General features: G+C 41.1%; 1 protein-coding gene across 1 annotated transcript in view; it reads right to left on the bottom strand.

Annotated features, from left to right (window-relative positions):
• EFCAB2 (EF-hand calcium binding domain 2) overlaps positions 1–15,543 on the bottom strand; it is a 36,574-nt gene that overhangs the window by 7,943 nt on the left and 13,088 nt on the right. Inside the window, exon 2 of the mRNA XM_071548004.1 lies at positions 4,039–4,123. Within this exon, the coding sequence (XP_071404105.1) occupies positions 4,039–4,123 (85 nt within the window). The remainder of the gene's footprint in view (positions 1–4,038; positions 4,124–15,543) is intronic.

The following is a 15,543-nucleotide window of genomic DNA, read 5'->3' as shown; positions in this document are numbered from 1 at the left end:
AGTGGTGAATTTTTCCATTTAGTGAAAAAATCAAATTGCCTAATAAAAATGGTAGATACAAGGAGCAATGACCTTTGTAAAATCTTTTAACAGTAAGGCCCTGAATGTGGCACATCAAGCACCTGCAAAATGTAAGTCTTTGACCTCCTCAGACAGGTCCCAAGGAGTTCCCATTCTGACTGAAAACATGTGAGAAGCACTACAACAAACAAAAGAGAGGAAAAGGCTGCATAAAACCATTATAAAACAAAACCCAATCCCACGCATCCAGTTGTTATGAAATGAGGCCATCTACTCAAACGACTTGGTGAAAGCCTGCCCCTGTGGATGCAAATGGCTATCTATTGGCCTCAGTGAGGGCAGTCATTTAGACATAATCCTTATCCATGCATCCTATTTCTAGTATGGATATACAGCATTTGTTCTCACTCCTTCACTCCCTCACCTTTTCCAGCTAAGAGATACTTTTAAGTATTCCCTGCATCCTCCAGAGGAACACCCAACTCAAATCCCACCCCCCTGCTGTCCCACACTACTTCTACTCTCACAGACTGCCAAGGATGGTAAAGCTGCCATCACTCTCCTGCCTCACCTCACTCACGCCCAGCAAAACTGTGATGTGACTAAGGCAAGCCAGGCCCCAGAAGAGTCTGCAAAATCTGGCATTGCTGGATGCTGTATCTGGCAGTCTGCATGTGTGCCAACATGAGGATGTTGTCTGAAGTGTCTGTGGTGAACGAAGTCAGGACCCATTTGATAATAACTTAGAGTTCAAAGAACCCTCAGAAAGGCCTGTATTTTGCTCCCAGCCACTTCCTCTCACTTAGTTTAGCAGTTGCAGTTTCTCCTCTGTAGTTTCTAGAATACAAAAACAATGTTTAAAATCAAGCTTCTGGTCATACAAGTTTTGTAACACAGACACAAGTTTTGGGTCATGGTTTTTGCTCTACATAGAACACTTTAATCAATGGCAAGATTTGCAAAATCACAAAAGTATTTGACTGAGAGTATGTTGTAAGCAGCATGAAACAATACTATCTTCCTCATGCTTAATTTCTTACTAATTTGTATTTGCATTATCAGTCATACAATGCCAGTGTTGGCCTGTCAAACCAGTGTAATTTATCCATGTTCTTCACAGGTATCTGATATTTCAGGCAATAATATTCATATGTCTACAATTGTGGTTAAGAATTGTGCTGTGCTGCCACCTTCTGATACAAGATAATCGGCCATTAATAATCCCATAATTGTGATACAGCCCTGCAATATGAACCTAGGAAAAATGAGACAATAAATTGTTGTTCATTGTCTGTAACTGTACTATGACAAAATTAATGCAAAATTGTGCATTTACTATGTTAAATAGACTTTCGGATGTCTCCTGTCTAAATGAATCCAATTTTTAAAAGTCTATTTGTATCACTTCATTGTTGTAACATTTCATCAAGCTATATATCCTTGACATAATAGAGTGAGAGGTGCAGAAAATTTTACAGCTATTTAGCCAAGACTGCAGGTGTAAATGGCAAATAAATAAGCAACAAGTATGTCAGGATGCAGTGAGGGCCAGGGGCTCCGCTGGGCTGGGGATGGTAGTGGTGTGGGCTCAGCATGGGGCCAGGCAGCCAGGGCCCAGCCAGGAGCAGGGCACCTGTGGGGCACCGGGGCAGCCCCATCTCCAGGCATCAAGCACCTGGGAATGGGCCAAGACATTTAAGTGGTCACTCTTCCCTAAAGAGCCCTATGGACAAGGGAACAGCAACGACACCAAGTGTGGAGACGTATCCTGAAATTCTCCCTGTCTGGTATAGCTGAAAAATCATTTCTTTCATTAAGTACTTGCAATTTATTAAATTTAGAAGCACTAGTAAGTATGCACTGCTAAAACCATCACACAATTATTTTGTACCTCTCTCCCATATGTTCTGTAATATAGAAAAGATGTTCAGAACATTTAAAGATGTTTTCCAATTTGGCATAATGAAGAATATTTAATGACAACAATTTCACCATTTCTCACACTCCTTTGTGGTGTTTATACACAATAATTGAATTATAATTAAAAGCTCTGGTGATACTATTTTGAAAAAAAGTAATTGGAAACACAAAAATTTTGTCCAGTTAACTCTGATGACAACAGTTTATAACAACCTGCTCTGTGAAACATAAGCATATATTTTATGTATTTTATAACAAGAGCCATAGTTATATTATGACTGTTTATGTTAAAATGAAGTTTAAGCACCACTGTCAAATATTCAAACTTAAAAAATACCAGAATTATGACTACTGAGGAATTTTTAAATTTTACATCCTTTAGCTCTCTATCTTGTAGCCAGTTATGCCTTGATCAGTCTAACAGTCCATGTTTTTATATTCCACTGAACTTCTACCTCCTTGCTTAGATATATATTTCTCTGTAATGCTGCATGGAGTTCTCCCTCCAGATTACCATTTGTGCACCCCATTCCCCCAGTCTGGGTCATTCCATTTCAAAAAGGAGAAAGCTGAACACGAAGATGCACAAAAAAGAATGGCCAGAGCTGTGGAATAGCACCTCCTAAGAGACGAAACACCTCTAGACTCTTCAGCCTTAAATTACGGTGTTGGAGGACAAATGTGACAGCCAGGTATGAAATCATTAATGAGAAGATTAATAGAAACAAGTGTTAGCTACTTACCATAGGATAATAAAAAATAAACCAGGGGCCACTCAAAACAGAATGTAACAGATCTAAAAAACCATAGACTTTTGATGCAATCAAGTATGATTATCTTTATGTTAATTTTTATATTATTACTGTTGTTGTTAGCATAACTAAATTATAGGCAAGTTTCTTCCAAGTCTCCTAAAGCCACCTCCCTGCCAAAGCAATATCCATCTCCCACATTACCCCAGAGGAAGGATGCATTGCCATGGAAGGTACCTACTGAGTGCAGGTTGTAACACACACTGGCAGGGACACCCCTTGATGTGCTGTGATATCCTGAAAAGGAGGAGTTTCATATGGGATCCAGGCCCTGTAGTGCCAAATGAGCTATCAGAGCAGGGATTTATTTGCCAGCAATAATTGTGGCCTTAGACCTCTTGTCTAGCTGCAGCTTCCTCTTGCCCCATTATGCCACCAGTCCCAGCATCCCCTCTCAAGCTAATTTCAGTCTTCAACCACTGAACAATACAAAATGTCTATTAAACAAGCAAAGACATACTTATCCAATCAGGTCCAAAAGGACTGGTTCAATTACATTTTATGGAAAAGCAGATGCTGAGATCTTTAGAGGCAGGACCTGTGGCCCCATGGAGAAGAGTAGTCCAAACTGGAGCAGGTTTGCTGATAGGACTTGTGACCCCATAGCGGACCCACACTGGAGCAACCCGTTCCTGAAGGACTGCATCTCATGGAAAGGGATCCATACAGGAGCAGTTCATGCAGAACTGCAGTTTGTCAGAGGGACTCACACTGGAAAAGCTCATGGAGGACCATTTCCTGTGGGAAGAACCTTGCTCCTGGAGAAGTGAGGGGTCCTCCCCCAGAGGAGGAAGGACTGGCAGCAACAACCTGTGATGAACTGACTTCTATTCCCTGTTTCCCTGCACCACTGCAGGGGGAGGCAGAGATTCAGGAATAAAGTTAAGCCCAGGAAAGAAAGAGGTGGGTGGGAAGGTGCTTTTAAGATTTGAATTTACTTCTCATTATTCCAACTCTGATTTGATGGGTAATAAATTAATTTAATTTCCCCAAGTTGAGTTCATTTTGCCCGTGACGGTAATTGGTGAGTGATCCGTCCCTGCCCTTATCTTGACCCACAAGCCATTTGTTATATTTCCTCTCCTGCATTCTGTTGAGGAGTGATGCAGTGGATTTGGTGGGCACCTGGTGTCCAGCCAAGGTCAACCTACCATAGACATATTTGTCCAAACTGGGCCAAAAGGACAGTTTCAATGACACTTTCTGGTAAAGCAGGTACTGGTTTAGGGAATTATTTATCTCTGTACTTGATCTGGTTATATTTCTTTGGAATATATTTACAAACCTGGCATCCACAGTTTTATTGGATTCACGGTCAAACACCTCAAAAGCTTCTGTAATCTTTTTCTCAATTTCAGCTACTATGCCATCTGCAAAAAGAAATATAAGAAAAAGAAAGATTCACTGAGCTGTTGCACCTGATTTATTCCAGTCCAAGACTTGCAACAGCAGAAGCACCAAAACTGATACTGGAGTAGACAGGAAAGGCACATTGAAAAAGCAGAGTCAGAAAAAAAGAACACTCTAATTGCAAAATCTCTCATTTATATTAGCAATATGGCCTGCTATGGCTCTGCAGCTACATCAGGTCTGGTGGCAATGGTGTACCTGAACTGCATGATGACCTGGATGCCCAGGTGTAGACACTGCCCCATGTGCCACAGCTCCCTCTGGCCCACAAGCCTGAGCCCTTCCTCAATGCCACATTGCCAGTGGAAGGAACAAGGCAAACATGGGCCCAGGCTTGACCTGAGATGGGGCTGAGTCACTTCATCAAGGTTCCTGCATCCAGGGAAACATAAGTGCTCTCATGTCCACTGAGTGAGTCATAATGTATGAAAAACTGAGAACCAACGATAAAGAGATGGCTTAGACACATGCACAGTGAACATGGGTCATGGTAAATAATTCATTGTAACAGTTTGGAAAAGAAGACAATCTCAGCAAAGGGAAAGGAGTATTTTGCTGCATTTGCTTTTCATACCTCAATATCAAAGAATGGGGAAAGATGAACCACAAGTTATTGTAGATGTATCTCATACAAGACAGAAATTGCATTCTTGGGGCAAGCTAAGTACCAGGAAATAAATTCTGAAGAAAAAATGTAAAGAGAGGAAAGGGTCTATCAAAAGAAAAATTCTCTGGCAAGAAAGTCAGGGTAAATAGTGAATGGTCAGTCCATTTCTGAATGTTTGACTCCAAACAAACATTGGGGAAGCAAAGTCACATGGGTGGTGTGCTTTTGGTTCCTGTGGCTAAATACAGCCCCAAACTTCATTTGGCAAACCAGGTCTCAGGAGGCAGCATTTTTTGAGCTAGTCCCACAGCCTCCACTGAGATGCCACAGGGAAAATCTGAGTGACAGCCAGAATGAGATTGGTATGAGGGTCACTTGTTTTCTTATTTGCACACTTCTCTTCTGTATTTTCAACATAATTAGCAAAACACAGCTCTACTCTAGTAGACAATTTATTTTCTTCCTTAGCTGATGTAGTGTTAGGTGTTGCTGAGCATCTCTGACCAACATCAAGCCACTGGACCTTTTTTCCACAAGCATAACAAATTCATACCTAGTTTTCTACAATTCCAATAGTTTGGGAATCCTTGGGGCTGTAGGATGCAATCATTTTTTTCATTTGCTTTCTTGCCCTCAGGACAGAAATAACTTTTGCTAGCAAAGGGTATCAGAACTGAATATAGCTGAATGATACATTGGCTTTGTGATCTCCCTCTCTTTATCTTGACCCATGAGCTTTTTCATGGTATTTTCTCCTCCTGTGCTGTTGAAGAGGGCAGAGAGAGGCTGGGTGGGTGCCTGGCAGGTGGCCAAGGTCAGTCCACCACTGGCTGCAAACACTTTAATACAGCAGTAGATTGAACCAGCAATAAGGAACCTCCTCTTCATGCAGAGTAGAAGTTCATCCCCTTAAAAAGCTACAGCTGTCTGCTGCTTTCCTTCTGTGTTTGGTACTGACCTCCCCAGAGTGTATGTAAAGAGGAGAGAGGTAGGAATATAGCCTATATTCCTCTCTCGGGCCTTATTCCCCTGATAGAAGGTACTTGTACGATGGATTGGAGCCTGGAGCTCACTGAGGAGGAAGAGCCCTGTCCAGTCCCCAGACACAGGACAAGTTGTATTCTTTTCACAGTTTGACAGTAATGCCTACCTTTTCTGTGCCTGAGTGCCAGTAAAATCCATATGGAATTCTTTTTAAAAAACCACAGTTCAATCCAAGTGGGCCTGCTTCCTTGTAGAGAAGTCCATAAAGACTCTCAAACTACTAAATTTTAACTTTTTTTTCAAGTGATTTCAAAGAGTCTTGGATTTAGTCTTCAGTGCAGACTTGTGGTTTAGTTCTTGAGATCAAGAACTTCAACTGTACACTGGCACTTGCAATAGAGAAATGCTGAAGAAATATTTACAGTTGTATATTCATCACTTGATGTGTGAGCCTCCTGTAGAAATAAAATTCAGCCTGAGGAAGGCAGGGAAAGATTTTAAGTACTGGAACTATGTAAGCATCCAGACTTTTAAAGTTTTTTTCCATGAAAACGGTATACATTAATCTTAACTGTCTCAAGAGGCCTGACAAAGAAAGGTCCTGAAATGAAATGAACTTGATGATTTAATCTAGGTACCAGATAATCTATATTTCTTCCAAGAACTGAGAGGAAGTTGTTGATTAAGAGCCATATCCATGGGAAAAAAACATAATAAATACACTGTAGTCCTCTTAAAGACTCTTGGTAAGATGATCACCTAATAAGCTACTGCCTAAATCTCTCATCTTCCCTCTAGGAATGAAAGCCAAAGATGTTCAGCATAGTTCATGATGGCACAGCTAGTTATCTAAAGACTTCTGTGATTCACTCAAAACCTCTCTTTGGGAGGAAAAAGAAGATGGATTTCAGCTCTAGGGTAAGAAAAGGGTAAAGTTAAAATTATACCTTCAAGAAGAGCATCAAGAGATCACACATACAGTTAACTCAACGGATGTGATGCTCTAATGTTCTGAAATCTTTCTGTACAAGGAGACTCTGCACCATGGGTAGATCAATGACAGTTACATGTTGCCCTGTGGAACAATCAGTTTTTCAGGACAAAAATACCTATGTTTTGATTGAATAAAAGATGTCACACATGTTCTACTAATGAGAAAAACAATATACAATATCAAAGATAAAATTATCTGACTACCTCTAACAGTTTAAATAAACAAACATTGAAACATACCATGCTACAACGGATTCCAATACCTACAACTACTTACTCCCTTTAATGAGTCCTGTAGGGATGATGTATTATTTCCAATGTTAAACTGCTAAAATGGTTCAGATATTTGTCACTGTTGTCTCATTCTAATTTATTTTCCTCTCACATATGCAATAAGGAGACAAAATGTCTTAAAATCTATTCCTCAGACACATTAACTGAAAGTGTATTCACCATCAATTTTCTCTCCTGTACTACCCTTTGCTATTTTCCCAGTTTATAGTGTGAACTAGATAAAGCTCCAGACACTGTCAATTAAGTGAGACTGACAAGGACCTGGGACTCCCAAATCAATTCTGATGGGTCTTTCAGATTGATAGCTCCTCTCCAGCTTGTCCAGACTTTCCCAGAATTCTGAGGCCCGTTTGAAGCCAGCCCTTAAGCAGCACACCTGCCTCGGTTGTGACATTTCTTCTTCAAAGACTACACTTAAGTCTTTGTAGGGAATAGAAGCCATTAACTACATGTGGCTCTGCCAGACTCTTGAGTAATGAGGATTTAAAAAGAGGTTGCTAGTTGATGCAATTTGCTGTGTTCTACCATTCATTTAACTGTATGAGCTTGCTGTCTTTCCTTCCTTGGGGCCAGTTGCTCTGATAGTTCAAAAACCTAACCATTCCTTTCACTGAAGAGAAATTACCTGCAGAAGAAAAGAGTTATCCTAAGAATAGGTAGGTCAACATTAAAGAACCACCTAAAATGCTGGAGAGCAGCATCTGTCTGCTGCTCACAGGAAAAGATTTAGTCCCAGTGCAGCCTGATGAACTTATTAATGCTTACTGGAACCCTTTCATGCTAAACAGAATAAAATTGAGGGCTGATTTGCAGAAGCACAAGTGGATTTGCTTTTACTATTTCGTGTTACTGCTCACACACCTGAAACAACAGTCTATATAAATATTAATCTAGGTATATTTTAATAAATATAGTCAATTTTATATTTAAACTAGGCAGTTAAATGCCACCTTGATGCCCAATCTGGTCAGATCTTGGAAGCTTAGCAGAGTCAGCCTTGGTTAGCACTTGGATGGGAGACCTCCTGGGAATACCGGGGGCTGCAGGTTCTAGTCCTGAGGACTTCACCATCACTGTCCAAGCTCGCTTGGCCATGGCAGATGGACCTCAGGACTGAAACGGTGGGGCCAGTTCTGCACACGCTGTGCCTCACCTAAAAAATCCACTGCGCAGGCTGGAAGGGCACACCCACATGGGGAGAGCCCTGCCCAAATCTGCATTCGCAAAGCCGAGCCATACAACGATATCTAAACTCCACTATGTATGTAGACATCTCATTAATTACTCCATCCTCTCTTCATGATACAATGTTATGGTTACAAGAAGGTGTGAGAAAACCCTGAGAACTTTGCTGGCAGGAACCCTTTCTCCCAGTGAACTTGTGGATGGACAAGGGAAAAACCAGGTAACCCAAACTCAGTGACAATTTAGAGTCATTTATATGTTGTTCTTCCAGTTTTATTTAAATTGCTGTTATCAACAGCTCTTTTGTAGATCTCCCATCCACTAACTGGGGCTTATCAGCTGGAAAATCGTATCAGTGGCTATATACTAGAGCACCATTTCTGCCCTTTGCTACTAACCATTATTTCAACCAAAAAAGTGGGCAGCAACCTTGGTCCTGTCAGTTGAATTTGGAATGAGATGCAAAGGCTGCCATGAAGAAAAATGAACATTTTTAAGAAAGCAATGGACATGAAAGGGGATTTGACTATGCAGGCAGCCACATAAAAAAATGTGAATCTTAAAGCCTCCTGCCATCTGCACTCATCTTCAGTCAACTTTCTCTTTCTGCTCATGGATCCAAGTCGCCATTTTTAACCATCCTCTCCACATTGCTCCAAAGGCTCTTCCATAAGGCCCCTATGACCACCCTTTGCATCCTTTTAGGATGAAAGAGATGAAGTAAAAACTAAAAGAGATTTGTCTTTTATGCTTGCAGACATTGTTTTATCACACCTCTTCCAAAACACTTCACAAAGCCACTAATGGAAATAAGGGCATAAGAATTGGGAAAAAAAAAATCCTCCAAACCTGACTGTAGATCTAATGAGAAGAAATGTACAATGTATATTTGTTTGAATATGAAGGAAAAAACAGTAAGAGACTTCACAATTCAGGTTGTGACAAAGTTATCAATTAGCTCTTATGAGATCTAATCAGGGTTTTTAAGCAAGTTCAAACTTGCAAGGTCAAGATTCTAAAAAGCTGTCACAATACTCAGCATCACCTGGACAGGTGAAATCTCAAACACTCCAATAAGCTCATCAGTTTTACCAAGGCAGTGTGTTTCCAAAAACATAAAACAAGAACAAAAAGGGAAAACCAGTGTGGTGTCATAACATGAATACCTGGTTGATGATACCAGTGTAAGGTGTTCCCATGCTTCTGCTTTTCTTTCCCAGCTCCAAAGCAAAGGACTTTTTCTGCCACAAACATTTGGGTTGCCTTCATGTTAAGTGACTGACTTAAAAATAATTCAGAAACCTTGCCCCACTCTAAAGAAGAAAATCTTACAGCATTTATCTAATTCTGTTTTAAGAAAAGTATTGAGGCAAAGGAACATGGAGAAAAAACAGACTGAGGCCATTTGAATCTGACTTATTGACAAGGCCATTCTACCCAGTGGAGGAAAGGGATGCGTTAGATTTTTTTCTAGTGACCTTCTTAATTCCAAAGGAAGCTTAATGTACAGTCAGCCTAATGTGCTGAACCAGCAATCGTATGCCATGTTCTAAAAATATTGAGGTAAGAGAAGTATTTTTCTTGTTTATTCTGTACCCTCTACAGGATATATATTAATGTATTAGGTACCAGAAAAGAAAGGAACAATATGATTAAGCTGTAACCTTGCAGAATATGCAATATTGTTTCTTTGTGCCTTGTGACACCTAATGAAATAATGTTAGGTATGTGGTCATGGAAGACGCTGCATTCTGGAAAGACAAATCAAGAATATTTTGAAAAAAACCCAATTGATTTATAAAGCAGCTCAAGTCCTCCGAAGAAAGGATAAACCTGTTCCTGAACTGCAATCCAAAGAAAACAGATTGATGCAAAGCATTGATGGCACCAATGGGAAATGTGTTACCTGAGTTTAGCTATTCATTTTAGAAAAATCAGGTAATTAATTTGATGTCTGATAATAAAATACAGGCTGTCAGTTTGATAAAGGCTGTGGAAAAGTTAACTGCGAAAGCTACTTCAAATTCTGACACAAAAATATTAAACGCAATTTTTCTTTTTATCTTCTTTACATAAGACAATGGTAACATGGGCAAAATATATAATAAGGTGATGTAAAAAATTAAGCACTATTTTGACTCCAGTTTTGGCTATGAAAATGATACTATTTTATAGAATTCTGATAGCATTAAGTAAAAAGAGTTCTGATCAACCACAATGGAAACATCTTGTTTAGTTCCATTACAAGTTGAAAAATTCATTAAAAACTTATAGAAAAGTAATATAGCAACTGTGTATTTCAACCTCAAAGTTGGAAACTACCAATTTGCAAAATATATCTGGTTTGTGGTAGTCAGTTGGCAGTAACTACTGAAGTTACAAGTTGCCAGTAACTTTACCTAATGAAACAAGACATCCTGAATATTATCCTAGGTTTTGACTGTTCAGTAGATGTTATTTTAAATGCCAGGGTGGTCCCATGGTGTAAAGGAGAGCACTCTGGACTCTGAATCCCAAGGTCATGAGTTTGAGTCTCAGTGGGGACCGTCCCCTGGCAGTTCAATGCCTCCCTGCCATCCCATCCCGTCACATCTCGGATGCTCAGCAGGGTCAGTCCCGCTTAGTACCGGGTGCTGTGACAGTCCCGAGGACTTCACTGTCACTGTCCAAGCTCGCTCGGCCGTGGCAGATGGACCTCAGGACTGAAACGGTGGGGCCAGTTCTGCACACGCTGTGCCTCACCTAAAAAATCCACTGTGCAGGCTGGAAGGGCACACCCACGTGGGGAGAGCGCTGCCCAAATGTGCGTTTGTGAAGTCTGGCCATACATACATACATTTTAAATGCCACAGTATTTTAATCTACCATAGATGTAGATGTTTCAATACACATAGGAACCAAAACTAACAAAGCGAATGGGGCAACTACCAAACTAATTCAACTGTTGAGAAACAAGTCTAGAAACTACTGCTGCCTTGATAAGAAGTCAAGCTTCCAGTTGCTTATAAAATTCTTAAACTATTTGACACTATAACATAGAACAAAATAGACCATGGAGGATGCCATATCAAGCTGGAAAGGAAGGCATAAACCGTCAATGTCTTTCATGACCTCTCATCTCCAAAGATGTTTAAACCCATAGTTCCCACTACTTCAAAACACAGTTCATATTAAAGTGTCATTGATTTTAAGGGGAATATCCACCATTCACAAAGTTCTTGTCCCATTTATCTCTCCCCAAAGGTGATGCAGTCAGTCTTGTCTACTGCCCTCCCTTCTGGATCAAACACACTTCTTAATGGAAAAAATACTTCCTTCCCTCATGGTACACATTCTTGTAGGTCATCAAGCCCATTTTAATGCTGTCATTTCTGGTTGCTCCTGTAAGATGCCATTATTTTCCCTGGTCTGTGCTGGGCAGACAGCCCTCACACAAGTACACAGAGATCACTCAATATTCTCAGTACATGATAACTCATACCGGTCTGCCCCAAGCCATTATACCAGCTTGAAGAGCTGCTGTATTAAACCTGACTCCACATCCTGACCAGGATCCTGTTTGCTTGCTGTATCCTGAGCTTGCACTGTATTTCTTAAAGCCAGGGGATGCAGATGGAAAAGTCTGTCAGCATGAAGCTGCAGTGGAACTACAACCACTGCCTGGGCTTGCTGCAGATAATGCATTTGCCTACAGGAATGGAGAAGGGCAAATTACCAGGAATACCCTTGCTACCTCTGCAAATTCCTTAACAGATGCTTGCTGCAACACAAAATTTTCCATATGTTGGAGGAGACCAATGAACTACTATTTTCTGTATCACTTCTATACTGCAACCCTGACAGCCTTCCTGCACCCAGGCTCCTGAAACCAAAGCATTCATTTCCCTGGTTCCACCCAATGCTTTCTGGAAGTCCCCAGAATGGAGAGCTGCAATTTGTCAAAGTAAAAGGCGTAAGGACCTCCTACACTTGAAATGCAAACCAAACTTTCTCTAAACTTACTGAAACTAATTATAACCAAGAAGAACATCCAAGTGAAGGCAAGAGAGGCAGGGAATCTTAAACATTAGGAGAGGCTGAGTGGGATTGGGAACCAGCAAGAATCTTGCTAATGTGATACAGTGTTTCTTACAGTCCGTAAAATTCCACTAAATGCTCTTCAGGGCTGGGCATGTGTTTGTTCCTGAGGAAAGCATATGAAAGACAGACTGCATGTCTGGTGCCATCGAGGGAAAAAAAGGCAGAAGTACATGCTGAGGATGTGGTGGAGAATATGAATCTGCCTTTCCTATTACCTGGCTGATCGACTTTATACACTGCACTGCAGACAGGGGTGACAGACACAGTCTCAGCTCTGGGACAGCACCCATTTGCTCTGCTGAACCTCTTTTCTCAGCTTCATGCTTTTGTCATCATAATCTCCAGATCTGTTTATGTGCTCTGTTTGATTAGTCTCTCCGTTGCCCCACAGACAAGAAATGTCTTCCTTCCTTCCTGCTGCTCAAATCCTTCCTGAGCACCTTGTTGGTGAGAGCAAGCTCAATCTTACACAGTTCTGGGACATAGTGAGGCAGAACGCTACAATCATATGGTTTTCTAAGAAAAAACATTCCCTTGTAGGCAGGTCATATGATGCAACACAGGTACATATCAATCCATACCAGTGACAGCATTTCATGCATCCCAGAAAAAGCTCAACAAAATATGCCCTGATGCTACTACTGGACACAATCTGTGTAGATAATGGTGTATCTGTATATTTCATAAGCATCAGCAGAGAAGCCTGTAATCCTGGGAAATGATCAAGGAATATTACCTGGCCATGCTCAGGTAAGAGTTAAATTTTGTTAAACTTGACACACTGAGGTTTGAGGAGTGATCAATTTTCTTTTTTTTTTTTTTTTTGGTGGGAAGGTATGGAAGTAATTCTTCGTACTTTCACTTCACAGAATGACTTTTTGATTTGGTCTGCGCCCACCAAAGAGGAGAAATGGAAGTGGCTAGCTGGTTGGTATGACCATGCATCTAGGATGGAGCATATGTCATGTTCCAGATCAAAGCAATTAAGATGACACAGATTCTGGCTGAGATTCCTGAGCTGCTGCAAACCCAGAGCAGCAGCCAGATGAGATGGGAAGTGGATGGTCTTGGAAGTGTGCAGGGTGAGGCCAGGACGTGGCTACAGCACTACATTCTCTTGCTGATTAAGTGTTCTGGACTTAGCAGCATGTCCAGGAAAAAAATCAGAAAAGAAAACCATAATTTGGCCTAATTCCAGTTAAAATTGCAAGACATTCTGACACATTTTCTAGTGAGCAATTTGTAAGCAATGCTACAGCATTCCTTTTACATCTTCAAGGAAAATGGCCCAGTGGAGGACATCATCCACTACCTCACCAGTGGTAATAGACAGAAACCCATCAGAAATGTCAATGCAAGTTCAATTCCCACATAGGCAACAGCACAGGCAGGTTTTCTGCTCTCTGTTTTGACCAGCCAGGATGGCACTGAATAGGAAGATTACTACAATTACTATCTTTAAGAAGCAGGGAAGTGCACAAGCAAATACTTGGCACTCAGCCCTCCTCCAGCTCCAACTTACTGTTGCTCTGCTGCTGCTCAACCTTGGCACAGCCCTGAGCTCCTCCTGCAGTCCTTTGGCCACTGGGGCACTGTAGCTACTGCCCAGTCACAAGCACCTTTCTGCTGTGTGACTTCACAGCTCAGTCTTGCACTTTTCCTTATAGCTGTAGCTTACTGTTTTTATCACCATTGAGTACAAAGGCCTTCTGAGCTCTGAAACACTCAATAGTGAGAGCTAATGCCCTGATCTGATCTTCTTAAGCACCTTACTCCTTGTGCCCTGATCCACTGTCAGCACACCCCCATTTTAAATAGTGCAGGGTCATGCTGTGAACAGTAACATACTGTTATGGTCTATCCCTCTTGAGAATATAGAATACTGGGAAACACAAGGAAAGCATACAGGGTTTGCCCTGCATGTGCTAAAATCTCGGAAAAAAATTAGGGATAATCTTTTGGAGCTTGGAAGAATCTGGAGTCATTGTTACTTACAGCAGAAATGCTTGGCAGTCCTCCTGAGCACCTTTCAAAACACAACAGCACCTGCACTGACCATGGGGGTTTCTCTCTTCCCAGCGTTCACATGAGTCTGTTTGCCCACACTTTCAGCATTTGTTGTTGCAGAGTCCCTGCAGAAAAGCCAGTTTCTTTTTTTTCCACTAATATTTGGTCAAGTGTTGAAACCTATTGTTTTTCCTGAAGCCTGTTTTGCCTTTTTGCACTTTCTGGAGGGAAGAGTTGGATGAGATGGGCCTTAAGACCTTGGGATGGGAAAGTTACAGTGGTATTACAGGACAGAAAAAGCTATTGAGTCCTAGATCACAACAACACGCATTTTCTTTTGATAAACTGTCAAATATTTTACGTCAGGAGTAGCTGTAACATTTTTAGAGCAATAATTGGGGCATAGCAAGGAATGTTCAACTGCAGCTCTCAGGATTTGGCCCTGCCTGTCTACCCAAACAGTTGGCCATAGTCATGTTACTTTATTTCCACAGGTCTCACAACTATTGCAGATTATTAGTTTGGAAGCAGCATGCAATAATGAGTCTCAGGAAGAATCCAAACTGGACCTAACTGGTCTAAATTATGACTTGAATTTCAGCCAGACAAGCACATCATTTTGCAGCTACTTCACTGGTGGCTGAGATTGACTTCACAAATCCTGCAGCTTCATGAGCCAATGCAGCAAGGTCTGACTAATACCCCTCACCCTAACCATTTGCATGGGTCCACTTCTAACAGCAAAGCTCTCCTTCTGCTAGCTAGTGTCCCCAGACAAGTTGCCAAATGCTTGCCACTGCATGCAATCGACACTGAGGGCAGTGAAACAACACACTTTGTCACACTTGAAGAATGATAGGGGGAAATTCTTTCCTTTGGATACAAAGATCTTCTTTTCTGATCAGATGATGTGGAGATGTGCCTCCAGTCATCCAAAGAAAGAAAGTAAGGAAGTCTGATCTATGCATAGATCCACATTGCTTCCTGTAAGCCTGTGATTCGCAGGTAATATACAAATTAATACACCATTCTTGAAGAAAGTCATGATGTTATCCTTCCTTCAGAGAAGTGAAAGAAATGCCAGGGCTTGATGTTTGTTAGCCTGCAGAAAATAATTGTGATTATTTTTTAAAGTCAATACCAGTTGCATGCAGTGTCCCTTTACAAAAGACGGAGAAAAACTCAACATAAATCTCCATCAGGGATGTCTTGCACATCCCTTAAAACCCA

This window comes from Pithys albifrons, chromosome 2 (assembly GCF_047495875.1).
Source record: "Pithys albifrons albifrons isolate INPA30051 chromosome 2, PitAlb_v1, whole genome shotgun sequence".
In the NCBI taxonomy this organism is placed as follows: Eukaryota; Metazoa; Chordata; class Aves; order Passeriformes; family Thamnophilidae; genus Pithys; species Pithys albifrons.
This window is presented reverse-complemented; position numbering and strand designations above follow the sequence as displayed.